General features: G+C 40.6%; 2 protein-coding genes across 4 annotated transcripts; one reads left to right on the top strand and one right to left on the bottom strand.

Moving 5' to 3' along the window:
• Positions 1–697: 697 nt before the first annotated feature.
• LOC135634625 (abscisic acid receptor PYL8-like) lies at positions 698–2303 on the top strand. Of its 2 annotated transcripts, none has more exons than XM_065145069.1 (3): positions 698–1015; positions 1463–1678; positions 1931–2303. In XM_065145069.1, exons 1-3 carry the CDS (start codon positions 860–862, stop codon positions 2141–2143), a joined length of 585 nt encoding a protein of 194 aa, XP_065001141.1. In that variant the 5' UTR covers positions 698–859; the 3' UTR covers positions 2144–2303. The 2 variants fall into 2 exon arrangements, with proteins under 2 accessions (XP_065001141.1, XP_065001142.1); XM_065145070.1 differs by having other exon boundaries at positions 698–1040.
• Positions 2304–2955: 652 nt separating this feature from the next.
• Positions 2956–26271, bottom strand: LOC135585849 (ATP-dependent zinc metalloprotease FTSH 9, chloroplastic/mitochondrial-like). 2 transcript variants are annotated; one of them, XM_065145067.1, is made up of 17 exons: positions 25450–26270; positions 25222–25375; positions 16977–17069; positions 16762–16850; positions 15826–15949; positions 13497–13616; positions 13045–13095; positions 12068–12129; positions 11053–11110; positions 5992–6117; positions 5832–5912; positions 4800–4929; positions 4449–4597; positions 4075–4356; positions 3909–3998; positions 3770–3823; positions 2956–3481 (listed from the first exon to the last, which is right to left on the bottom strand). In XM_065145067.1, the coding sequence occupies exons 1-17, from the start codon at positions 26025–26027 to the stop codon at positions 3344–3346; spliced, it is 2379 nt and encodes a 792-aa protein (XP_065001139.1). In that variant the 5' UTR covers positions 26028–26270; the 3' UTR covers positions 2956–3343. The 2 variants fall into 2 exon arrangements, with proteins under 2 accessions (XP_065001139.1, XP_065001140.1); XM_065145068.1 differs by lacking the exon at positions 2956–3481 and adding an exon at positions 3510–3683 and having other exon boundaries at positions 25450–26271.
• Between the last annotated feature and the right edge of the window lie 1599 nt (positions 26272–27870).

Genomic DNA, 27870 nt, shown 5'->3' with positions numbered 1-27870 from the left:
GTGTTCCCGGGTGACGTGTTGGGAGATAAGTTTATCCCACAACCGAAGCCGGAAAAGTTCTGCGATCATCATATAAAGGATAGTGACGACACGTGCTTTAGAAGGGGTCCACGGGACGAAGTGAGTGGGTTTGCGGACCCTGGCAAGTCCCCGGGTCCCTACTTCCGCAGAGATGCGGCCACGTAATGGTGGAACGCCTTCGTCACATCCTTCTTCTTCACTTTCGTGTGATGGGTGGAGATGTGCGTGCGTGGAGGCTTGCGAGATCTCTGGAGCGTGAGTCAGGGCTTTATGGCCGATCATAAAGCACAGTGATTCACTTGATCCGTAGGGATCAACAGAACGGGGCTTCCAATCCCGTGGTCCAATCTTTTATGTATATCGGGCCCCACCCGTCGTCTTCGGCTTACGGAGCGGAGCGATTCGCAACTTGCAGCGAACACGCATCAGCTTTCGCTGGTCCATTTACAAGAAGAATGAGCCACGACGTTGTCGTACGTATCCGGCCACTAACGAATCTGGGACCCACCGGTGAGTTCCATGGTTAGGAGAGCAGGTACCTCTTCGGGTAGGAATCGCGACATTTTATAAAAGGAATGGGCCCGCGAGAACCAGTAGAAACACGAGACGTGTCGGACAGTTAAGAATCGAACCCTTCCGGCTTCCGCTTTTTGCCTTCCAAGGACGGGGTGGGGTGGGGTGGGGTGGTGGCGCAGACAAGACCTGTGTAACCCAACAAGCTTATAGCGATCGGGAATTGCAGAAGAGGACTAATGTAGTAGATAAGCTTCGGCGAAGAGGCTGCTTCCTCTTCTCCGAGAGATAGAGGCAGGTTCGCGAAGCGTACGCGGGACGGTTAATGGTTGGAGAGAGAGAGAGAGAGAGAGAGAGAGGAAGTCGACTGGTGGTGGTGCGACCAGATGAGCGGCGGATGCTGGCCGATGGAGGAGGAGTACGTGAGGAGGCACCACAGGCAGGAGGCCAGGGACGACCAGTGCAGCTCCACTCTCGTCAAGTACATCAAGGCCCCTGTCCATCTCGTATCGTCTCCTTCCCCTGTTTATCTTTCTTTCTTTCTTTCGCCCTTTCGTCTCTCCATCTCTCGATCTTGATCTTGCGGAACCGAGCTCTGGCGATTTGATTTCTTTTTCCGGTTTGAGATATATGCAATATTTTCTATAGAAATGGATTGGTCGATCGATTCCCTGCTTACTTGGACCCTGCATGCTCGAGGAATCAGAAGAAGCAGTCGGAGCAGGGGAAGAAAAAGAAGCTTCTTTTCGAGAAATCGACTTCCCTGTTCTGAAGCACATGTCTTTCCCCCATTTCTCCTCGATTTGGGCGTCCAAGTTGTCGTCTTTTTTTGCTCGTCGGTGGAGCATGTCGATAGTGGTGCTGTAGAGAGGAAAACCTGGATCAAACGGAAGCAGTCTGAGCGCGGGCTCTCTTGTTGTGATGACAGGTTTGGTCATTGGTGAGGCGATTCGACCAGCCACACAAGTACAAGCCCTTCATCAGCAGATGCGTGGTGCAGGGCGATCTGGCGATCGGCAGCGTTCGAGAAGTTAACGTCAAATCGGGGCTGCCGGCCACAACCAGCACGGAGAGATTGGAAGTCCTCGACGACCAAGAGCACGTCCTCAGCGTCAAGATCGTCGGCGGTGATCACAGACTAAGGGTTGGTAATCTTCCTTCTCCACAGTTGTTTGTGTTGGCTTGGCTTGGCTTGGCTTGGCTTGGATTAGTATTGTTGCTTCCGAAGCTTTGGGGACGACTCCGCTCCATCCACGCACGTCGATGAGTTGCCAGCCAGGATTCATTTGAACTCCTATGCGATGACGACTTGTAACTTGCACACCACCCTTTGGATGCAGTGTGGACTCAACTCACCATCACAGGCTTCCAACTCCAATCTTTGCTTGGGTTGCAGAACTACTCCTCCATCATAACCGCGCATCCTGAGGTCATGGACGGGAGGCCAGGGACGCTGGTCATCGAATCCTTTGTGGTCGATGTGCCCGACGGCAACACCAAGGATGAGACCTGCTACTTCGTGGAGGCATTGATCAAATGCAACCTCAAATCTTTAGCTGATGTGTCGGAGCGATTGGCAGTGCAGAACGCGCAACCCATGGAGCGATGAGATTACATGCATTCCTTGGACGACGGATCTCGAGATGATGTTTTAGGGATTTTGTCTGTTTTCTCACATGTAGAATATTACCACCCTCAGATGGCTCGATCGACAAGGATTAGGGTCATGGTATTTATTATTATGGGCATTTTGATGTTGCACCCGCAAATATGTGGTACGATGGTGGGTGAGACTGTTTTCTGCCACGCTCCGCTGCCCACCTTATGGTTGTTTGTTGACTTTGGTGTGGCCTCCAAATGAATGCAATGAGCTGTGCGGATTCGTCGTAAGCGAGAGGGGTCTTATTGAGGTCCTGCCATGGTGGATCGAATGGGTAGGGGGTGGAGGTGAAGGACGCTTCGTCGGTCCTCCTTCGCCTCGAACCATCTTAATACCACCCAATGATGTATCAAAGAGGCAAATGTTATCCTTTGGTGGAACAAAGCGGTGCGCGATGTTACATCTATCTCACTGCCGTGCCGCTATGGTCGCTCCAATTATTCTGTCTGGAGTTCAGACTGTGTGTAAGCTTTTAATTGTGTTCCAAAAGGCACAGACATTCGATTCACAGAAAGAAAAAAAAAAAACATCAAGTTCTTTGTTAGAAAGAAAGAAAAATAATAATAATAATCTGTAAATACAATTTTCTCATATGGTTTTAGGTTTTCCTGCCGAGTCAAAAACTAACAAGAATTCCATGAAAAGCCGAAACATTTCCGGTGACCAAATTAATGCTCAACATATAAATATGGAGGCTCCTACCACGATTTGATGTAATACTGCCACCCCCTCACAAATAAGTATTCATGAGACAAATAACATTCAGGAACGGATAAATTTCTTGGAAAGTTGCCCTGTTTTGTACACATCTTACATTGTAGATACAAATGTGAAAATGAAATAGATCTTCAGCAGATCTTATCCCAACTCGAAAATTATGTTCCCTTTCCTTCTATTTTCTACTCAATATGGCCGCTCTGACCAACCGAGCTAAAAGAATCATATCCCGCAGCAAACGGATTTTGTTCTCCTGCATTCCCCAGCAAAGTTTGATGTGAACTTGAAAGGAGTAACTCCTAGTTTCCTTTCCACACTTGATATATATACCAAGAATTATCATAAGCTGTTCAAAAAATCGACCTACATTGCATTACTGTACACACTACTTTACAGTTGGGAAAGACTTTTGCAAATAGTCAAGGCGTTCTCTCAAGTCAAAGCAAGCTCCTCTTGCTGTTCAGGGAGCTGTACTTGTTGGTAAGGATTTAGGATTCTTTTAATCTCATCCGCACTGAGAGTTTCATATTTAAGTAGCGCATTAGCTAGCGCATGTAATGCATTTTCATGCTGCAAAGAATAGTTAAAATCATGTGAGAAACAGAAAAGCCGATTGACATCATGAGAATACATAAAATTCCCCCCAAAAAAACCAGAAACATGAAGGAAAGTAAGCAGGTAATAAATTTCTTAAGCATCAGGTCAGCCTGTTAGCCCCATAGAATTAGAGTATCAATTTGATGAGAAGATCATGTGCGCTCTGCAGAATGCACTGAGAAAGCAAGTAATATCATGAAGATTGACAACAAGGATCATGTTACAAGACATCAAAAGCGAATCATAAATCACAAGACAAACCTTCTGCAGTAACCGTCTGACTCGATCACAAGCTTCTCGCAAGAGCTTGAGCACCTGAAATTTGAAGGAAGGAATCATGAGAAATATTCAAGTGTTCGACCTCTAGAACTAACAAATAACCTTAATAAAGGAAACATACTTCTGCATCTATTCGTGACTGCAGCTCAGAACCTGGTCGTTCTTTAACATACACTGGGCCAATCGCATCACTCATTCCACAGGTTGACACCTGCCAGGCAGCAGATATACTCAACATATAATGATAAAAAAATTAGGACAATTATGCTAAGACTGAAAAACAATACCATGTAGTGAGCAAGCTCTGTGGCTGTCCGGAGATCACTGCTGGCACCAGTCGTAATACTCTCTTCGCCGAAGATGAGCTCTTCAGCTACCCTCCCCCCCATGCAGACATCAAGACAAGCTAACAGCTGTTTCTTGCTGATAGATGTTTCATCTTGAAATGGAAGCTGAGTTACCATCCCTAGCACAGAACCTCGGGGGATAATGGTTGCCTTGTGTATAGCATGAGCACCGTCAGTATTGAGTGCAACAATGGCATGACCACTCTCATGGTAAGCAGTGAGCTGAAAGATAAGATAAGCATGGGCATAAAGAATTTATCCAGAATGGCAAATGAATATTTCAAAAATAACAAGAGTAACAATGGCATGGATACCTTCCTTGATTCTTCAGATATAAACATGGCCTTCCTTTCTGTACCCATAATCATCCTATCCTTTGCAAATTCCAAATGCGCAGCAGTTATCTTGTCAACGCCGTCTACTGCAGCCTTAATGGCACCGATATTTACCAAGTTTGCAAGATCTAACAAATAATTCAGGAAATATTTTTAGTTGAGTCACTTATTCTCTAAGAAACAAATCGCTGACACAATTTCATCATACATACTGAAAATAATACACCCCAATGTTTAACTAAATGGAAACAGATTACTGGCCGTTCAAGTTTATCTATGATTACATGCATCAGAAAATATACTTTACACGATAAAATTAAAACAACAAACCTGCTCCAGTGAAGCCAGGAGTACCACGAGCAATTGCATTTACGTCTATATCATCAGCTAATGGTTTGTCCTGCAAGTAAAGCTTCAGAATCTCCTGTCGACCCTGCACATCGGGACTTGGAACAACAATCTAGAAAGTAGACTTTATTAGATTTTTTTTGAAATGGATCCAGGAGCAAGAATATCATAATAGTAGTCTGCAAGAATAAAACTGGTTTAGTGCATGTCCAGAATAGTTCCTTTCCACCTATAATGACTATGAGCACATATTACTAAAAAATGCATTGCACCAAAGTAACAACAAAATGTGAAGTGAGTGTGATGCTGCTTTACTGACTAGAATAAATGTTGTGCCTCACAATATCAAGGATTCATTTTTTTTTATACTTCTGGCATGGCTTTAAATAAGATACACAAGGTCGTTTGAGAACATATCTGAAATGTGCATTAAGGGCCCAATGCACATTTCAAATGTGAATGGGTATTTGGTAAACTTTTTTTTTGTCAAATCGCATTTGGCCTGGATGGCATATTGCAAATGCTCAAATGCTGGTCCTACCTTATGGTAGCATTAGCATTTCAGCATTTGCAGGATGCTAATGAAATTTTTTAAAATTTTCAAAGTATCTTAAGACATTTTCTATAATCACAAGATTTCCACTGTATAATAGAAACCTAACCCTCATTTCATCTCCATTCCTCTCGATTTTTATCGTCGTCGTCTTGTTCTTTCACAAGCCCGCTGCGTCACTTGCTTAGCCGAGCCAGAAGAACCAGTTTGTAACATGACCACCAACTCACAAAGCTAAAGCAAACTTTTCATCTGATATTCCCTAAATCTTCAGTCTCAACTAGCATATGGCAATAATAGAGTAAGGTGGCAACCTAAAAGTACAGTCATGAGTCAAACAAGTAATCTATACATTGCAGTGCTACACCTTGTTAACTAATATGTTATTGTTCTTTGTTGAAGCAATTAATATTAAAGCACCAAAGAAATGTACTACATACAGAAAGAGCGATATAACTTACATGCCGATCGAATCTACCAGGTCTTGTCAATGCTGGATCAAGTATATCTGGCAAGTTCGTAGCAGCCATCAATATTATCCCCTGAAAAGGAACATAACAGATGTTGAGAAGTACAGTTGTGGCACTTGCAACAGCGATACTGTTTTTCTTTATGATGTACCTCATTCTGCTCAAATCCATCCATTTCCACAAGCAGTTGATGCAATGTTTTCTTAGCATGTCCCTCCCACTGCTTTCTAGTGGAACCCACAGCATCTATTTCATCAATGAAAATAATGCAAGGTGCCTGTGAATGATAATAGTTGACAAGTGTGAGCTATTTGAATAATCAGAAAGTTACCAAAGTGAAAAGGATGGAGATGAAGTAAAAAAAATGGAAAGGAGAAGATATCCTCTATTTATTTCTGCCCCATCTTATGTTCAGATGCATGCAACTATACATTTAGCAGTTCTGACCATGGTCTCAAGTCTCAATTTCAGTTTCAGTGTCAATAATTTAAACTAAAACAATTCACTGATATTGGAGTTCCGAATTAGCTTTTGAAGTTTTTCGTTTTGGTTATGTGCACAAAAAGAAACAAAGATATGATAAAATCAGAACGGTTGAATAAAAACAAAATCAGGATATATCAAGGAACAGGAGAGAAGGTCTTAATTAATGATGGGTAATTAAAAATTAGGAGATGATAATAAACAATGACTAACAAGAAAGAAAATTTCTTAGAACTCGGAACATAAAAAGAAAACATGGAGAGACCATATTCTTAAAAAAATAAAATTCTCAAGATACCATAGCTCAAGCATTAGTAAAGAAATTGCATTTGGGGAGAGAAATGTTCACAATTTTAAAAAAATTCAAGATTCTTTAAAACTTTCAGAATTTTCCGTTTTCATGTCTTTGGAGGTTCTACCAGTTTTGCTTTGAATTTAAGAACATATTAACTGAAGCTCAAAATCATTTCAAAACACATCAATTATGGGTTTTGATCTTTGTTCAGCCCTTATCTGTCAAATAGCCAATCTACAGTGGATAAGTTTCATCAGAAAATGGATACCATGCTTTTCATGGTGCACCTTAGCATTTCATGAAAAATTTTAGCAACATGAACAACTAATGTGTCATTGGCAATTTCTTGTTAGAATCCATTTATTTTCTGAGCTTTAAATAATGTTTTATTAAATTTGTCTAGTTCGGTAAGAGTCGGATAGGGGTTTATTTGATATATGTTTATTTATTAAGAGTCGAAGTCCTGGTGGACTCTGGATGAAACTCTATAAATATGGATGTATCTGTTTCTTTTCATCTATCAATGAAATATTATTCCAGTTTTTTGAGAAACCCTAGGAGGCCGATCCCCTCGAAGTGATAATCTCTTTTCTCTCTCTTTTTCTATGATAAAACCTTAGGGGTCTTATCATTTGGTATCGGAGCAATGATCCTTGACGATCCCATTGTAATTTCTCACGTCACTTCATCGTCGCAGATGTCATCAGCCATCATCATCTCAAACAAAAAAAGGAAAAGGGGTTGAAGCCGATAGCCACGCCACATCCCACTCGAGCAAGAAAGGGCACCATCGCCTCAACCCCGGCTGCTCGACGATCGCTCTCTTTGGGTCATAGCAACTACAGCCACACGCGCAGTTGCCCTCAGTCGCTCCCCATGCCGACGCCGCCGCCTTCCTCCCCTTGGATCACAGCCTCAACCCCGACCGCTCGGCGATCGCTCCCCTTGAGTCGCAGCAACCGCAACCACACGCACAACCGCCCTCAGTCGATCCCCACGCCGTCGCCTTCCAGCCCCCGGCCGCTCACGGTCCCTCGGCACTCTCACCCCACGCAGTGACAGAAATAGGGCAGCAACCTTCCCTCCTCACAACGACCAAAACAGGGCAACTTCCAGCCCTGAGCCGCTTGCGGTGACACTGTTGCCCGCGCACACAACGACTATGCGTGATCGACATATGCAACCCCTTCCGTCGTAGTCGCCCTCAACCGCACTTCATCCGACCTTCCGTTGCAGTTCCTAATCCCATCTTCCGCGTAGCCACCCTCAGTCGCTCCCCACGCCAACACAGCCGCCTTCTAGACCTCGTAGCCTCAGCCCCCGACCGCTCGCGATCCCTCAGCGCTCTCACCCCATGCAGCGACAGAAACAAAGCAGCAACCCTCCCAGCCTCGGCAGCGGCAGCCTACTAGCCTCGACAGAGCATTGGCCATCGCTGCTCCCAGTGTCTCATCCCACGATGCCTCCCAGCCTCGGCAGTAGTGTCCTCTTAGCGACCATAACAAGCCTTTACGCTACCCTTGATGTCTGCTTCCTCGACAGCTTCGCATTCCCTTACGCCCTCAACACTGCCCCGGGCCAAACTTCACAGCAACCGCATCGAATAGGGCAGTATTGATGCCCTTGACCTGACACCAGAAACAGGAGTTGAAGATTACAGACCTGCAGTCTTACACAATGGCTATTGACAACTCAGCGAAAGCCGAATTAGAAGCCTTGGAAACCAAAATTGAGAATACGGTATAAGAAACCCTTAATGATTTTAAAAAGAATCTATTGGAGAGCTTTAGCAAGTTTCAACAAGATGAAGGTTCAAGTCTTATATTGAACCGATCTGGAGACAGAAAAAAGGAACCAAGAATAGAACACAAGCTACCTACGCATGAAGGTGGAATTCCCAAGATGGGAAGATGAAGATCCGACCAATTGGATCTCTAGAGTACAAATTTTTTTTCGTTTTCACAGAACTCCAGAAGAATCCAATGTGGAAATAGCTTCAATCCAATTAGATGGAGATGCAATCCAATGGTATGATTGGAACGAAACCTGCCATGGGGTCCCCTCGTGGGAGCAATTTAAGAGAGGGCTTCTCGTTCGCTTTAGACCATCTGAATATGAGAATGTTGAAGGGCAGCTCGCTAAAATTCATTAGATTTCTACAGTGCTAGAATATCATAGCAGATTTAAACGATTGTCAAATCAAGCCAGAGATTGATCCGAACGACAACTAGTGGGAACATTTATTGAAAGACTTAATCTAGATATCTGATGTGAAGTCAAAGCTTGCCAATCCCGCATTATGATAGCTGCAATCTCATTTGCACGTTTGCATGACGAAAAAATCAGCAGAGAAAATTGTCGAAACAGAAGTGACAACAAACAGATGATCAGCAAGCCACCCGCCCTATTATTCCCAACCAAAACCCTAACACCCGAAGACTAACCCGAGAAAAGTTAAGGAAAGATCAGCAAAGGGTTTGTACTGGCATTGTGATGAAAAATGGAGTAGGGAGCATCAGTGTAAACAAGGGCAACTTCTGATGATTGAACCAATTGGGGAGGAACCGAAAGCTAACAATGTGGACTCCGATCATGAAGGTATAGATTCTGATGAAGATGTTGGACCTATCATGCATACAGTGCATGCATTAACCGGCTACTCTAACCCGCAAACTATAAAAGTTGGAGGAACTTTGGAACATCGGCATGTTACAATTTTGATTTATACTAGTAGCACTAACAATTTTACGGACAGTAAGATTGTTGACCGATTGGCCTACCACATTAAAGAATGTGACAAATTCGAAGTAAATATCATTGATGGACGGATTTTAACTTGTGATAGCAAATGTTCGAAGATAAAATTGATTATACAAGACCAAGAGTTGCTTGTGGACTTCTTTTTACTACCCTTGGAAGACTTTGAAGTGGTGCTTGGAATTGAATGGCTATCAACCCTGAGTGATGTTTCTTGAATTTTTCTAAACTAATCATGAAGTTTTTTATTAATGAAAAATAGGTGATCCTAAAGGAAAGACGTGAAAGTAAGGTCACAACTGCCACTAGCCATCGGATGGAAATAGTTCTTCAGAAGACTGCAATGACTATTATACCCAAAGGCCGACCTATTGTTTACACTATCAAGAAGTGGAGACCGTACTTACTTGATCAACGGGTTATGATGCGCCACAGATACCTTGTGACTGAAGTGCTGAAAGAGAAGCTCACAGAGTTTGATGTTGCTCAGCCTTGAGGAAAAGACTGATTTGAAGGAGGAGGAATTGTTAGGATCCCTTTATTTTATGAGTTTTGAATAATGTTTTATTAAGTTTGTCTAGTTCAGTAAGAGTTGAATAGAGGTTTATTTGATATTTATTTATTTATTAAGAGTCGAAGTCCTAGTGGACTCTGGGTGGAACTCTATAAATAGGGATGTATCTGTTTCTTTTCATCTATCAATGAAATATTATTCTAGTCTTTTGACAAACTCTAAGAGACCAATCCCCTCAAAGTGATCAAGGAGGCCGATCCCCTCAAAGTGATTATCTCTTTTCTCCCTCTTTTTCTATGATAAAACCTTGGGGTTATTACCATTTCTTTAGTGAATAGTTGATAATTTTTTATATTTTCAGTTTCACACTCATATTTTGTTCTTACTCATGTCAAATCTCATCATTTCTCGTACGGCTTATACAATAATTTTGCTACTTTATGCAACTGATCAAAATATCATTAAGTAGATATGGGCAATATGGGTTCTTACTCATGTCAAAATATTTAGAAAAAGAACAAACACAGACAAAAATAAAATAAAACAAATATATATATGCTAAACAAATCATGAACTATGGAATGGTACCAATATGAAATCATGAAAGTACTAAGCTACAAGAAACATGTAATGCGAATTATATTCATCAATATTGTTATAAATAATAGTATAGCATTACAGTAGAATTAGTAGCGACCAAACCAAATAAAAACCAATATGTGATTACATGTTCATACTTATGCGGATCAAATATGCACCAACTATTCAGTCACATCCAGCTGCAAACACCGCATATGCAACTGCACTGCACATTGAAGTTACATAGGCCATGTATGATGTGGTCATATGACACCACATATGCATATGGCCCACATAAACAGCCACATTGACCACTTTTTAAAATAAGTATTTTAATAATCAATAAATGATGGCCTCAAATAATATAAACAAGCTGTATAAGTTTTTATAAACAGAAGTTAGCTAGTATCTTGACTTCCTTTACATATAAAATAAAAAATTAACTAGCGAAAATGATAATCTCTTTCCAATGATGAAACAACAGAGATGTATAATAATACACTACCTATCATGTTTGAAATAGTGAACTTATAATTCATAAGTAAATAAATAAACTGAAACACAGAAGTTATCTGTAAGTTCACCTTTTTCTTAGCCGCCTGAAATAATGATCTCATACGACTAGCTCCAACTCCAACAAACCTGGCAGGGAAGGTAAGTCAGAAAAGATTCTTTGAAAAGGGTTTTTAACTTGATATTCTTGAGCAAAACTATGATGTAAACCAACTGAAAAGGTAATCAGTGGAATAGTAAAATCATTGATGCCTTTAAAACTCTCAACAAAATGACAAGCTTGTTAAAGTTGACTTGAAAGCTACTATAGCAAGGAAATGTTGCACCACTAATGAACATCTAGAAGGAGCCACGTTAAGGTCACAGTAAACTATAGTCAAATTGTAAATAGATGCAACAATTCATATCAACTAATATAAAATTGTAGAGTTAGTAAAAACTTTTTCCTTGCCCTACAAAATGAAGTTAAGACTGCCAGAGTGTCTCAAAGCGAGGACCATTTTGTAATAATATTAAGCTTCGGGAGCAAGTAAACATGCTTCAAAATGGAACTAAACTAGACACATAACAACAATCTTAAGAATTAAAATTAGAGTACAGATGCGAATGAAATCAAAACCAAAGACAGCAAATTATGAAAATAAATTCCTTCTTTACTCAATTTCTAATTTGCTCAGAAAATCAGGATTACGATATCTTTGATACTAATAAAATGTAGTTCACAATGTACTGATGGCCAAATTCCTCGGTTACGCCTTTTATAATATAATTTCTGGGTATAGGATGGTGCAACTAAGAAGCAAATCAACTCAAACACCTAGTTCACCTTGTCAACTTGTTCCTCTTAATTCTTAATCATCTCTCTTGTTCCTCTAGTCCCTCCCGAGCACAACTTTAACAACAATAAAAAAGAGTGATAAACTAAAGTTTGTGATAGAAAGATCCCCATGTTATAGCTTTGGCAGTTTATCTCAAAAAGATCTTTCAATAGTACACTTGAGAATATGTTCTAGTCTAGTTCCATGATATAACTAAATCATTTCATCATAACATATCGAGATCTCTTATTTGTGTAAGTTCTCTTACATTTCCTCGAATTCAGAACCTGCTTTGTAGAAGAAAGGCACACCAGCTTCACCAGCAACAGCCTGCACAAACTAGATCTAGTCACAGTGATAGAATGATTTAATACATGTACATACCAACCAAAGATTAATTTGATTTATAAAGGAAAATTGCACCCACAAGAAAGTCTAGCATCATAACACACCAACAGCATCTAGACTGACAAGGTAGTACATACTAGGGACAGTTAGATGTTTAGACAATGCCAGCCATTTCTGAGTATCGCATATGCATATCAAGCTGTGTTGGCTCTCTCATGATAATGTTGGCAGGTCAGTTCTGCACACGCAATTAGGCTTGGCAGTGTTATGTTTGTGACCAAGAGGTATGACATGTGCATAGTCAAAAAAGTTCATAGAACTACTATTCTGAAGCATGCCCACTCAAAACCGGCATGTGCCTCATGACATGACAAGAGGATCCTTTACTATACCTGACATAATAACAGAAATTTTCAACATCGCTTCTCTACATATGTAGAAAGGATAGAGCAAACATGAAACCTTAGTTACCTTGACTGTGTGGCTTTTTATAAGAAAACTTTCTCTTACGTTGAAGAAAGGGAATTGTGAGACTAAGCACATTCCAAAATATAGAAGATCACCAGCATACACATCTCACAAGTACAAACAAGTTATACAGGTCAAGTATATTGCAGCATTGACGACCAAAATAATCTACAGTGTAAAGACCTGTAAATATATGAAACTATTGAACTAAAAAACAGCAGCTTAGTGTTGGTTGTAAAATTTCAAATTACGTTGGGTTTGAGCCTCTTTGTCAACATATAGCTAAAGAAAACTGTCCATGAAACCATCCTAAGTCCCTTTATATCATAATTTCATGAATTTTTATGTACAAACATATGCAAACACTTAAGAACTGTTTATCTATGAAGACACAAATAAACTATTTTGAATACAGTGGCATACTCTCACCTTTGCAAGAAGAGTCTTTCCAGTGCCAGGAGCACCAGTCAAGAGAATTCCCTGCAAAAGAGCATGTTCCAAGTACATAATATCAAAAAAATACAAATTATTGTTTACAGGTGCTTGGAAGTTGAAACCAATGCTATATATGGCATTCTTAGGATTTGAATTAAATAAGGTCAGCATCTTCACCAAAGTTGAGCATTACAAAATAGTAGGTATTGTACAGAAGAGGTGAAGGATAAAAAATTAAAAGTCCATCAAACATTACAACCAATATTAGAATGACAGACCTACAATAGGTCCCTGACATGATCCTTAAATTTTGGGGTACAGTACACAGTGATATTATACAAAGGGTTGGACCATATACTACCCATATAATTATGTTATAGAATATATAGAAGAAACATACAGATGAGCCATGCAAATCCCAAAGCCAAAGAAAACTTTGCACAAACCTTAGGCAATTTCCCACCAAGGCGAGTGAACTTTCCTGGGTGCTTAAGATAATCAACTACTTCCTCAAGCTCTTGCTTTGCATCATCACAACCTTTAACATCTTTAAAGGTTTTAGCATTCTGCATAAGAATTTGTAAGACAAGAATATGAGATTCTTTTGATCCCTTATCCAATTAAGTTTGAAACTGAAATTCAAGCAAGCATAATAGTGCTGATGACATTTGACTACAAGATAAAGCAGAGGAGTCTAGCATTTACAATTTGATTTCAAAATTACGAAGTCCAGAATATAGTAAAATTAGTAAAGAGGATACAACTGCGGCAAACATAAGAGATGTTAAAAGAAGACAGACTTTTATTGAACTGAAACCACATAGTCTGCATAAATAGAATTGGCTGAATGAAAATATTTTAAACTATAAAATATTGTCAATAATGTTATACTCCCACGTTGCGGCAAAGCAATCACTTTTTCTGTAGGGGTGAGGCCACATACACTGACCCTCCCTAAATCCCGTAATGACTTCAAATTTTGTGCAGTGGGCCACCCTTTTTTATGGTATTCTCCTAAGCCCAAGAGCACTCAAGCATCTCGGTTCTCTTCCCAAGCTCAAGGCTACCCAAAGCATGTCAAGTCTAAAACATATGTGCCCAATGTTAAAGAGATATATTATTTGAGAATAGTTGGGTTTCATCTACATGGATAGAATTTGGACCTAACAAAATATTAGTATTATAAGTGAAATAAAAGATACCCAAAGAAGATGAGATCCTATAAAACGTAGAAAAAGATGATCCAGGACCTATCATGTTAATTTTTCTTTACACTGGTTTTAGTATTTTGGTGGGTTTTCATAAATGCAATAAGTTTTCACATAACAACATCTTGTGTAATTCTATTCCACTCCAAGATTGTCCAAATCGGAGATACTTCGCAAGAGAGGAAACTAATACCAAATAAATATCTTGATAAAGAAGGCATCCTTAGAACCAAGGTATGCAATATCGTACCGTACCGGAGTTTCGATGTTCGCTCGGTACGGTAAGATATTGTTATACCGCTCGGTATATATATATATATATTTATATATATTCTTTTATAAAAGGTGATGTCACCTTTTATAAATATTCCTTTTATATAAATATTTATATATTTATATATATTAATATATATTTCGTTCTGTCTGGTAATGGACGGTCCGTGTACCGATCAGCAGACGGACCAATACGTACCGTCGGTACCGGACGGTATTATTCGAAATTGCATACCTTGCTTAGAACAAAAGTGAAAATGAATATTATCAAAATAGTATAATGATGATTGATTGTCCTTCAGTAAATGAATATGTTTATTTAAATATATTTTGCCTTTTTTTCATTGGGAGGTCTATTTAAAGAGAGATAGAATTGTATTTATATATATGGTTTAATGGTTGAATGAATGAATGAATGTGTTTTCACGTATATGAATTGTGCTTATATATCTCTTTTATATATATTGTGGGAAAACACATATTCATTCATTCATTCAACCATATATATAAATACAATTCATATGAAGATGTACGAAGATGCAATGTCTTTGTCCCCAGGAGTTGGTACTTGAGCCAGAGTGACTCTTATATTTATCATTTTTTATTTTCTAAATTTTTTATTTCTAATCCGCAACTATCAAACCAAGAAAAAAAATTCTTTGCCCATACATGCTTTTGTCTTATACCAGAAGATGAAATTAAAGTCTAAACCTCGGGCGCAAGTATAATAATTTGAAAGTGATTCGCCCTATATAAGTTGTGAAGATTCAGAAAGTAAAGTTGCATAACCATTAAAGCAAGTCAATTTTTTGGCAGTGATCATTGTCAAATGTTGCTTGAAGCAAGAATTTTCAGAACACTGTCATTAAAGGATCAGCATAAGGCCCTCCAAAACATATATGTGAGAACACAATACCTTTACAAAGTTATACATGCAGATATGTTACTTTTACCAAAAAGATCTCAAAAACAATAATCAATTTAGATAGCATAGAGGATTTTCGAGAAGCGATTTATCAAAATTATGCCACAGGATTCAATGTGCACATCTCAATAGTTCTTCAATATGATGGGAAATGTGCATTTATCCATAATGACAGGTGCCTCAGATTGAGCACAATCAACTTTTTTTAATGTCATCCAACAAGAAAAAAAAAACAAGAACTTACGTATTCTTTATTATAAGAAAGAACTACCAGACCAAAATCAACATGCCACATAAAATATTTAAGATCTTTGGAAAATATTAATACAAATCATATCTCCATTGTAAGCATGAAACAAGCATTACTACCTTCTCTGGTAAAATTTCTTTGTTTAACTCTCTGGGTGCATATGTGGCACTCGAACCAACACCAGAAGTCCCAATACCACCTAAGCTGCCAACATACTTTCGCAGTGCAGCTGCACCTAATACCCTTGTAATCGAAATAACAAGAAAATTAAATCAACAACTGCAAGAAAATAAAAAAATAGGAAAGACAGCTTGACACTATCGCAAGAAATTTTGGGTAAGGCCTCAAAAGTTAGTAACCACAGTTTGTGAAACAACAGCAAAAAAAAGCCATGAAGTTCATGATCTTAAAAAAAAAAGGGCAACAGTACAGAGAGCAGAACAAAGAATCCAATATCTGAAATCTGCTCTTGTAAACAAGCTTAGGGCATATAATGAACTAGCTGGCCTAGTAGCTTCATGCTGATTCTCTGATTTGTTTTCCACAAGTGTTTCTTATGTGCTTTATAGGTCAATGGTATCCAGAGTTATTGATTGGGTTCCACGACTAAAAAATCCATGCCATGTACACCTAGCATAACTTAGCTTTATCATCAAGCTATTTCTACCTCTAGAGCACACTAGCAGTTCACATTGCATATCTTAAATAATTGGGACATTGTGCCTAATTGTTGTTGTTGTCCTATCATCATGTAAACTTATTTAAATTTTCATGAATGTCAATACCTATTTCATCAAAATATATAAAGTTTAACACCATATCTATCATGCTTATTTAGCCCCGCTTGCATAAACAGCTGGTTCCACCTCTATTCATAATCCTCAATTTATAGTCATCATTTTGCAGTAAAGGAACATTTTAATAGATCTCAATGCAACTTGTACAAGTCGGATTGCTAAGGTTATCATTTGGATAAAACAGATAACGTACTGCAGGGAATCTGAGCATGTTTTACATCAAGAAGAAATAAAGCTGGGGAAGATCAAAATACACACCACATCAAGCCGACAGCAACGATGAACAAGATGGTTGAAAGGAGTTCTTGAGCAAATTGTGGTGACTTGTTTGATGCTTTAGGGTCAACCTGTGAAGCAAAATCTAGAACATTTAGTCTACATCAGAGCAGATGTTGTGTCATGATATAGAAACAGTGTCTCTTATAGTATTACCGTCCAGGAAAAATAAATAAGCCGGAAGGCATCACACTTACCATAACAACATGAAGTGGCCGCTTCTCTGATATTCCAGGATTCAAGAGCAACTTGTCCTCGCTTCCAGATGCACGTTTCTTCAACTCTTGCAACTACTGACATAAAACTATTTTAAGTTCAAAGAGATCAAAGATGTAGCATGCCACAACAATAACAGTTCAATGGGAAACTCTAGGTAGCATGCCATCAAGGGAAATTCTTTTCTGCCTTCCTTTCAATATTGCCTAAGTTTACAAATTCTCCAAATTTCATATAAGCTAAGCAATCACCACAACATGACATTTGACACCAAGAAATGGAAAGACTGATGTTAGCACCTTAATCATGCAATCCATGTAATAAGTAGAAAAAATGTGATCTGAAAATGAGTCAATGTGCTGTGTTACCAGGTTATGATTCCAAAAAGACATGACTGTACTATAATATCAGTCAACCAAAGATTGCAAAATCGTATCGTACCGCCTGGTACACGAACCACCAGCTACTGGGTGGTATTAGGTTTTGGGCCCCGTATCGGGCAATATGGGCTGTGCAGGGTGGTAACGGTCGAAATTTCAACTGTTACCGACCTGTACCGACTGATACCGGTCAATTTCAATCGTTACCGCCCTGTATCAGGCGGTAATGGTCGAAACCGACCATTTCCGAATGGTAACAGTGCTCCAACGATCAATTTGACCGTTGGAGCACTCCTCAAGGGTTTTTAAACCCTTTCCTCCCCACTATTTCAATCCATTTCACTCTTACACTCTCTTAAGCTCTTTCAAACTCATTTATTCTCACATTTTCTCTCTTATTCTTATATTTTCACTCTCCTAAACTTAACAAAGCAATGATTTGTAGATTGAATCAAATTTAGGAGGCTAATTTAGGAGGATTACGAGGAAGAATTTTTTAATCAAGAGGCATGTATTCTCTCTCTAGATTTTTATTGATTGATAAGATGATTAAGCCTATTCTATGTGATGTATGGACTTAATGCTGTGATTAATGATTTTAATAAAGTTATTTAATACTACGATTAATAGTTTTAATGATGATTTAATCAAAATTTGATCGATATTAGATTAATTCAATACCTTTAATACCTATTAGGGTGTTTGACATATTTATAGTATTGAAAGCGAAGTAATTAACTATGTTAATAGTGTGATTAATGTATCTAATGATGATTTCATCATAATTTAACATATATTAGATCAAAATTACATATTTAATGTATCTTTTATGTGTTTAACATATTTATGATGGTAAAATAAGTTTAATTAGGTTTTAATAAAGTTATTAAATGCTGTGATTAGTGGTTTTAATGATGATTTAATCGAAATTTTATCGATATTGGGTCAATTCAATGTCTTTAATACCTATTAGGATGTTTGACATGTTTATAGTATTGAAAAAAAAGTAATTAGTGGATAATTAACTATGTTAATAGCAATTAGTATATCTAATGATGATTTCATCATAATTAACCTCGTATTTAATGCATCTTTTATATGTTTAACATGTTTATAGTAGTAAAATAGATTTAATTAGGTTTTAATAAAGTTATTTAATGCTACGATTAGTGGTTTTAATGATGATTTAATAAAGTCATGGTATCGCAGAGATGGGTCTTCCGTGCGTGTATCGAATTTTGCATCGAATAGAAGCCTTGGTCATCAGCATATGGGGGTTGTGTACCACCGAGGGAGAATTTCGAATGCAAGTACTAGTGAGTCCCATGGGGGCGGAGCAGGGGGAAGGGGGGAATTAATCATGCAGTGGTATGATCGAAGCAGTTTGAGAGTTGGACTACTCCAGAGCTCATATTCGCTTAAGAGAGCCTGGCAAGTCAGAGGACAAGGTCGAGTAAACGAACGTTGCTATCAAGGAAACTAAGGAGAACAGAATCAGTGCAAACCCTACAACATGATGGCGGAGGCCAAGCATGGGAGTTGCAGTCTGTCTTTCTATCGACCAAGGGGAACTGCTCGGAGAACACAAAGGTGTTGAAGCAAGGGGTTGAAAGAGGCGAGGAAACGACGACGAGTCCAGAGGGACTTAGCTACCCAAAACCAAGCATCAGTTAGAATAAAGGTGGACTCGGAGAAGTGCCACAATACCACAGAGGCAGATCTACCGATCACGAAGAAAGGGACGCAGATGCAAGGCGATGGATAGTAGGGCCATTGGCAGGGCAACGCCAAGGTACCGTAGAGGTAGGACTTCCGTGAAGTCATCAATCCCTTGTTCTCATAGAGGGAGAGCGCTTGGTCGTGAAAACGACCAAGGAGGTGGAGAGAATGCAGAGGCAAACTCCACGTACCAAGACAAAGCTAAAGGGCAAAGGCCAGAGAACTTCGTAAGACCGGTGTCAATGAATTCTCATCAAGATAGCCGAAAGTGAAGAACTTCGGGTCGATGCAAGAGTGTTTAACCAAGAAACGAAGTAGATGATACGTTGTGTTGCACCTTAGCAACTCAGAGGAGTAGGCAGCAAAGATGATGGAGAAGACGGTACAATCCCAAAGGCAACCAAAACTACTAAACTTGCTCAAAGTTAAGGTGAAAACTTCTTGCATTCCAGAAGTTCGATGGTATTGAAAAGGTGAATCATAGTAGTTAACTTAACATAAGGAGTGCAAACACTTCGAGTCCTTCAAAAGTATGAGCAAAGAGCAAGCGAAGGCTAGTAAGTAGCTCGATGTATAGAGTACAACCCTCGAGGAGGCGAGCGAAATCAAAATAACCTTTGCCTTCTCAACTCTTAAGAGAATGGGTGAAACCGAGTATCTTAATTCTCTTGTCTATCCAGTAGAGGAGCTCTGCACAGGTTCAAAGACCCTTTGAAAAAACCTAGTTGAAGACAATAGTTGTCAAATTCTCACCAATGGTGATTAGTGCTACTAAGAGTAGATGATCTGCATCATTTTCCAACAGAATGTCAATCGAAAGCGGAAGTGATGCGAACCTACTTGGAAGTGACGACTAAGTGGAAGAAGAATCGATGGGCAAATTTTACGGAGTTAAGACCCAAAAACTTTAAAGTTTGCGAGGCGATACTCGTTAAAGCTCCAACAAGCATCCACCTAGTTCAAGCAACATGAGGCATTTGAGAGACTAGCACATACTAAAGATGGTCTTTTCCTTCATCTCAGAGATCCATAGAAATTAATAGGGATCAACACAACTCAATTGACCCCGCCCTAGAGTCAAGAGTCATTGGCGAGTTGAAGTAGCATAGCGAATCAAAGTTCGACTATTCAATAATAACGATGGAGTGTAGCTGCGAGCCCAGAGGCGCATTGCAACTGGAGCAGAAGATTGAAGACTCAACAAAGGCGAGGAGATGTAGCATCTACAAAGGCTTCGACAAGGACGTCGAAGAAATAGGTGGGGGAGAATGTCACAGACAAAACTGTAAACAAGATGTTTGATGTAATGCTCATGTATGTCCGTGTCTTTCGGTTTTGTTCATACTTTGCACAGCATGTAAAGGGCTGATAGTATAGCCTTAGAAGCCCTATTTTCTTTGGTTTTGGTGACCATCCTAGGCTTGCAAACAAAGATTATATCATGTGGGCACTTGTGGAGATTTCGATCTGTAGTAGATCATTTTGGACCCTTTATTGTGCGACCGTTCAAAGCTTGTGAAGTCTGTTTATAATTTGCATTAGCTATGAAGTGTTCACTGAAATGATTGCTTGTAAATCCCGAGTGAAACGCTTTCTCTAACTAGTTTTCTTTTTTGTAGGTCCTAAGGGATCATAAGAGGTTTCGGGGAGGTTGACCTTTGCGAACGAACACGCAAGGGTGCGCCGCACGACTTAGGCAAAACCAGCTAAGTGTGTGACAATGTGGAGATTAGGGTGGTGGAAGTGGGCATTGGGTCGAGTTGAGTTCGGGCCTCGTCGCCTGCTTCTCCGTCACTAGCTCCTGCACAAAGGTCGAGGTCGGGAGGGGGATTTCCCGACTCGACCCCTCCGAAGTTTAAGTTAGTGTTGAGTGGAGTAAGGGTGAGTTAAATGCTCGAAGTCCCCCCGGCATTGGTCGGGGGGTTGGGTTTTATACCTACGAAGGAGGGTTGGTCGTACATGGTCCTTTAATAGCTGTCAACTCCTCGGGAAGATGACTTGTACCCTGTAGACGAGCGTCGACCAACCTGTACGGACCAGCGTCGTGTGACGTCGTTCCGAGCTTTCTGGGATGCCTTCGTGGTGTTAGGCACTGACTTGTACGACGTCGAACAACGCAAGGGTGTGTAGTCGCCTCGTTTGGGTCAGAGGTGTTGCATCGTATCAGCCAGGAGGTCCTTTGTTGGCCCTATCGTGGTCGCCACCTATTGTCACGTGGATGGTGCTAAAACGTGCCATATCATTCTTCCCCCCCTCAAAGAGCCATGCATCGAGTTCCTCTAAGAGAGGCTCAGTGCATGGCACGGTGCCTCTAGTTGGTCGGGTCGACCGTTGTGCTGGGATTAGTGGTTCAATCGTTGGTCAGTCGGGGACTTCCTACTTGATGTCAAACAGGTTGAGGAACATCACCCGGGGGCGAGGCCAATCGATCTGCATATCTTGGATATAGGGTTGGCTGAATGATTCTATCTGAACACCCAGGTGGCCGAAGGACGCTGCTCGGGTGTGGACTTGTCCGAGCAGCACCGCTTGGACCCGCATTTGGCCGAGCGATTGCTTGGTAGTTGATTGAACCAAGGAACGATTGACTGCATATGACTGGCCGAGCAACACTACTCGGTCACTAAGGACTGGTCCGGCCGAGCAACACAATTCGAGCCCATGTTTGGCCGAGCAGCGATAATTGACTACATATGATTGGCCAAGAAACACTATTCGGGCATTGGGGATTAGCCTGGCTGAGCAAGGTAGCTCGGGCACTAGCTTGGCCGAGCAGCACTACTCGAGCCTACATTTAGCCGAGCAGCTGCTAGGGTAATAATTGAGACAAGCAACGATGGACTGCGTATGGCTGGCCGAGTAACACTAGTCGGGCACTGTCTTGGCCAAGCAACACTACTCGGGCACTAGGGACTGGCCTAGCCGAGCAACATGGCTCGGACACTAGCTTAGTCGAGCAACACTACTCGGGCCCATGTTTGGCCAAGCAACTGCTCGAATAATGTTTGAGCCAAGCAGCGACAGACTGCATATGACTGGCCAAGCAACACTACTCGAGCATTGGCTTGATCGAGCAACACTACTCAGGCACTGGGGATTGGCTTAGTCGAGCAACGTAGCTCGGGTACTGGCTTGGCCGAGCAACACTATTCAGGCCCATGTTTGGCCGAGCAACGGTAATTGACTACATATGACTAGCCGAGCAACACTACTCGGACACTAGGACTAGCCTGGCAGAGCGACACAGCTCAGGCACTAGATGGCCGAGCGCCTTTTAAATCATTGGCAGACACAGATTGACAATGCATATACAAAAGAAAAGAAGCGAGATATTGGAAAGACAATTTCAAAATGATTTAACTCCCATAAGGTTCCAGCAAACACAACCCAAGGTACATATTACAAGAGAATGATCTCTATTCAAAAGTTTGGCTCAGGGATCAAACCTCCAACACCGAGGGAGATTCACGGCGAACATTTAAATGAGGTGGCAGAACCGAAGGATTAGATCAAATCTTTCAAGAGACAATAGGACAAATATGGGGTGACACTGATGTGTGATAGTTGGACAGGGCCAACAAGAATGAGTATCAACTTTCTTATCTATTGCAACAGACGGGTGATATTTCATAAGTCAGTTAATGCTTTTGACAAGATCAAAGATGCAAATTATATTAAGAGCTCGATAGACACCGTAGTGGAGAAGATCAAACCACGATACATTGTTCAAAGAGTCACCGACAATGGATCGAATTTCAAGAAGATTGATTTAAAATTGATAGAAAAAAGAATAAAAATTATTTTGGATTCCATGTGTAGCTCATTGCATGGATCTAATGCTAAAGGATATTGACGAGATAGACGCAGTCAATAAGTGTGTAGCTCGAGCACAGTCAATTACAAAATTTATATATAATCATTATTGAATCCACTCTTTAATGGAAAAGTATATAAATTGTAAGATACTCCGACCTGGTGTCACTCGGTTTACTACCAATTTCATTGCATTAAAGTCATTACAGCAAAAGAGATAGGGTCTCAAGGCAATGACCACCTCACAGGAATGGTCTGATTCCAGGTATTCGAGATTAAGCAATGGAAAGAAGATGGAAACAATCATTCTTTCTTTTAGATTTTGGGAGACCGTGATTGAATTTATAAAACGTCGATATGGACAAGCATCTATAAATGTCTTATCTTAAACATATGATAATTATAGCAAGAAAGGAAGTTAGGAAAACATTCAAAAATGATTTTAAGACCGACCAATACTTACAGATCATTATTCGTAGGACTGAAGTTTATATGGATCAAGATATCCATAATACAGGTAAATTCATATTCAGTGTAATTTGATTCATAATTTTTATTACATAAAAAATTTTTACTAATAAAATTATGTCTTGCAGTGCATTATCTAAACCTGACAATTCAATATCAGTATACTCTTAGAATGCAAAATAATTTACTAACGGCGTTAAGAAATATTATAAATCGACTCTTGTCAAACACTACTAGTGCAACCAATGCTATTATGGAGGGCCGATTATTCCGAAATACAATTGGTTCATTCTTCGATGTTGTAGTTGTATCGTGTAGTTACACTATGGATCCTAGTGAGAAAAAATTATACATATTAATTACTAACTATATTTGATATTAATTATTTATTATGCTAATAAAGTCTTATTTATATCTTTTTGTAGTCGAGTGATAGCTACATTTTGAAGGGACACACCAAATTTATGGAAGGTTGTCATTCGTGTACTGTCACAAACGACGACATCTAATGGTTGCAAACGTAATTGGTCACCCTTCGTATTGATTCACACAAAGGTCTGCAACAAACTATCATATAGACGATTGGACAAACTAGTAAATGTCCACTATTATAACATGCAGCTAAGGTTGCAGTGGCTCGAGCTGGACAAGGAGCTAGAGGAACTAGAGATTAATCCTATCGACCTCCAATTCTACAACGAAGATTCAGAGCCGATATTAGAGTGGGTCGAAGCGACGAAGAACCAAGAGGATCCTCTACTTAATGAGGTAGGAGATCCTCAACGTGCTTCGTGTTTTATCATCGAGGAAATAGAAGAAGAGGTAGCACATTCCCAACAAAAGGAAAATCCCCCTTGATCAGAACGTGGTGGAAGGAGCCAAACAAGATCAAGTCAAACTACTCTAGGAACTAGAGACACCTAACTGTCACAATCGTCCACCCAACGTACAAAGGCAAAGGCAAAGGGAAAAATAATAGCATCAGCTGCACTGTTGGAAAGAATTGAGTCGGGTAACGAGACACCTACACAATTGCATTCAGCAACTCGCTCGATCCAAAGACATGGTTTAGCGACATCGACAACAATCCCTCGACCGATGATGGCAGTGACGCCGAGGAGTCGTCGGTCTCGTCTACACAATTTGAGGGTGGTGCATGGACCGAGGAGCAATCTTTTACACATGCCACCCAAGATTCAGATCATGAAACTCGACGAGATACTGGTCAAGTTTATGCACAAAAGAAAAAGGAGAAGCCAGTGAATGATTTTGAGCAGATGTAATAGAGCCTACACGATGTAGATATAGAATGAAACTCATCGTATTCACGACCATCGTATTATGGAGAACCATATAGCCAACAGCAGTACGGTAATAGTTGGTCATACTTCTTCGAGTAACAGCATGATACGGAGTAGTAGATCAGTAGCGAAAGTAGAAATTCTAACATTCACCGATACATACCTCAGGAGCCGCCTCGGATACATGTGATTCACGACCAACAACCTACGACCATCACTACATTGATGCACAATGGCATATGGTGTATCAATACACCATGTCGTGGGATCAATTTCAGGATTAGGTCTGACAAACATATTTAATATACAGATACATAGGATTAAGGACCCCGATCCACCACCCGTGGAGTCCCGTCATTCGTTTTGGTGGTAGAATCAGGTATATCTACACATGTGATTACTTAATTCATTTGAATCTTAAAGTTTAAGTTCTACAAATGGAATAAAAAAGAGGGTTATTAACTATGGCATGATGTAAGCCCAACTTGTTGACCATCCATACACAGGATGCAGAAATATAAAGATGAAATGAGGTAAACAAATACCAGTGTTGGAAGACTGGAAGGTCTTCCTGAACTCTCATCTGGAAGATACTCTGCGAGGGTATTAGTTAAAACAAGAGATCGAATATATTCTGCAACTCCTCTGCTATCAACTGCATGATTTCTTTGTTCAAAGCGTCTGATAGCTGCTTCAGGACTGCCAATCAAAAAGAAAAGCAATTAAGATAGCAAAATAGATGAAAGGAGAGATGATGATTGCCGCAGCTGGACCTGTGTTTATTGAGCTCCGCAAGGAGAGCGCTTTGCTTGGCAGCATCCCTGGGGTTTGCATCGGCATCCGCGATCAGCCACTCCAGCCTCTGCTCCTTTCTCCAGAAGGGCCACCGGCTGAGCCATTCCGACATCAAAACCGCATCCAAACCCTTCCTGGCCGAACCGAGGGCTCCCATCAAGAACGCCATGAGGCGGAACCTGCCCTCCGTCCTTGTCTTCTCCACCGATGACTTATCCACAAAAGAAGCACCATTTCCGACCGCGCCAACCACGGCGGCCGCATCGGGCTCCCCTCTCGAGCTCTCTCCACCGGTTTCCTGCGAAAGCTGGGAGCCCCGGGAGGGTTGGGCATCCAAGGAGGAATCTTTATCAGGGGAGGAGGGTTCCAGGGCCGGGTCCGAGTTCTCGGGAGGCAATGCGCGGGGGACAGAGCCGAGGGCGAGGCGGCGGTGGAAGCGGGACGTATGGAGGTGAGAGGGGATCAAGAAGGCTGGGGAGAGGCGCTTGGGAGGACGGGAGAGGGAGGGCGAAGACAGGGGCCGGAAGAGGAGGGAGGCCTGGACGGCGGTCATCATAAATGGCGACGCCGCACTCTCTCTCTCTCTCTCTCTCTCTCTCTCTCGCTCCCGCTCCCTCAACCTGAGTTGAGGGAGTTTGGTGTTAGAGTTTTATGACGATCGAAAGCCACGGGAATCGGAGTTGAAGAGGGGAAGGAGAAGGAGAGAGAGAGAGAGAGAGAGGCGAAGAGGCGGTTAAGGAGCGAATAGTAGTGCACGCAAAGCAGGGAATAGATACTTTATTCTGTTGGCTACGCATCCCTCCTCACATCGTCTTTACCTTTAATGTCGTTTAAGAGATTCAATTAGTTGACACCTTTGCTATATCAAAATATAGATCAATAGGATAATTTACAGAAAAGAGATCTTACTATTGATTTTTAACTTGTTTTTTGCCGGATGATGCTTCTATTCGTTTTTCAATGTTGAATAAAATGATGTCAATATTTAGCTTGAATGACATCGAGACTCGATCCAAGTGCATGAATTAGTTTTTTTCTCCTCCTCCTCCATCTCCGTCTTCTCACCTTCTCATCTCCTTCCTCCCCCCCCTTCCATCTCTCCCTTCTTTCTCCTCTGCTTCATCCTCCTCTATCTCATCTCCCTCCTTCCCCCATCCAACCCATCCCTAACTCGTTCTCCTCCTCCTTCCTCTTTTATTTCTGAACTTTCAAAAAATATTTCTAAAAATTAAATTATAATTTTTTTTAATTATATATATATATATATATATATATATGAGGTGTCACAATATGTAAATATATAAGTTTAAAATATTTTAATAAAATTTACTAAAATGGGTGGGAGGAGACGGATGGATGGAAGACTAAGAAAGAGGAGAAGGTGGAGTAGCAGGAGGAGATGGAGGTGAAGATAAAAGCGAGAGAGGAGGATGAGAAAAAGGAAAGAGGAGGAGGGAGGGGGGTTTAGAGATTTGAGTTACATCGATTCAAAACTTTTATGAGGATAAAATTAATTTTTTATGAAAAATAAGTGTCACAAAGTAAAAAACGACTACGATGTGCATCATCTGATTAAAAAAATCGACTGTATATTTTATTTGGTAAAATTACCCAAGAAAAATAAACTAATATAAGAATTTTAACATAAACACACAACTTATGGATTATAATTTTGAACCAAACATGCAAAGAACAAACTTGAAATTACTTCTTACAATAGATCCATTGTGATCTCCAAAGTATCTAAACATGAAGCCAACCAACTTAGTCGAATCGGATTTACTGGCAAGTTTTACGAGGTATGTTTTCTTCCTAGAAATGTAATCACCCAGCAAGAACTGCATGTATGCCGGAATCACAAACACAATCCACTCACTGGCTTGGTTAAAGCTTGGAACACTGTATAAGAGACGTCTGCATCAATCCAGAGACACAAGTTAGAAGCAACACCAACGTCACCAATGGCAATGGCTCTCTACAACGCAACTTCAGCCATCCCGCCAGAACAAGGTTCGATGTGAATGTCTGATCGCCACCTCGCATCGAAACGATCAAAGTGCTAAAGTTGCCATTTAAACCGAAAGAAGCGTAAGAGGAGGAAGATGATTCCGAGTTACATTTACTGCTTTCCCCGATCTGCTCACAGTCAACAGCTTATTACCGCCGGACGTGATGATGTCGAAAGGAGCAATTCCTCCAACGAAGAGAGAGAGAGAGAGAGAGAGAGAGAGTGCTGTCTATCCGGAACAATTGTCACAACATGTTTGACCAATGTAGTACAGAACGGTAGAGAAAGATACAACATGTTTGACCTTCATATCATCTCCTTTTACTGGTACAAGCAGGCTTCTGCAACGGTGAAAGTACATTCCCTGAACTGTCGGTGGCTGCTAACGAGT

The sequence above is a fragment of the Musa acuminata genome, chromosome BXJ3-4 (assembly GCF_036884655.1).
Source record: "Musa acuminata AAA Group cultivar baxijiao chromosome BXJ3-4, Cavendish_Baxijiao_AAA, whole genome shotgun sequence".
NCBI classification, from domain to species: domain Eukaryota; kingdom Viridiplantae; phylum Streptophyta; class Magnoliopsida; order Zingiberales; family Musaceae; genus Musa; species Musa acuminata.
This window is presented reverse-complemented; position numbering and strand designations above follow the sequence as displayed.

Bases quoted from the DNA above. Each gene is read 5' to 3' on its own strand.
- LOC135634625 (XM_065145069.1), top strand. From the start codon at position 860: ATGGTTGGAGAGAGAGAGAGAGAGAGAGAGAGAGGAAGTCGACTGGTG. The intron at 1,016-1,462 runs GTACATCAAGGC...TTGTGATGACAG, and splicing joins TGCAGCTCCACTCTCGTCAA to GTTTGGTCATTGGTGAGGCG. The intron at 1,679-1,930 runs GTTGGTAATCTT...CTTGGGTTGCAG, and splicing joins GCGGTGATCACAGACTAAGG to AACTACTCCTCCATCATAAC.
- LOC135585849 (XM_065145067.1), bottom strand. From the start codon at position 26,027: ATGATGACCGCCGTCCAGGCCTCCCTCCTCTTCCGGCCCCTGTCTTCG. The intron at 12,130-13,044 runs GTGAGAGTATGC...TAGTTTGTGCAG, and splicing joins GAAAGACTCTTCTTGCAAAG to GCTGTTGCTGGTGAAGCTGG. The intron at 3,824-3,908 runs GTATGTTTCCTT...TTCAAATTTCAG, and splicing joins AGTCACGAATAGATGCAGAA to GTGCTCAAGCTCTTGCGAGA.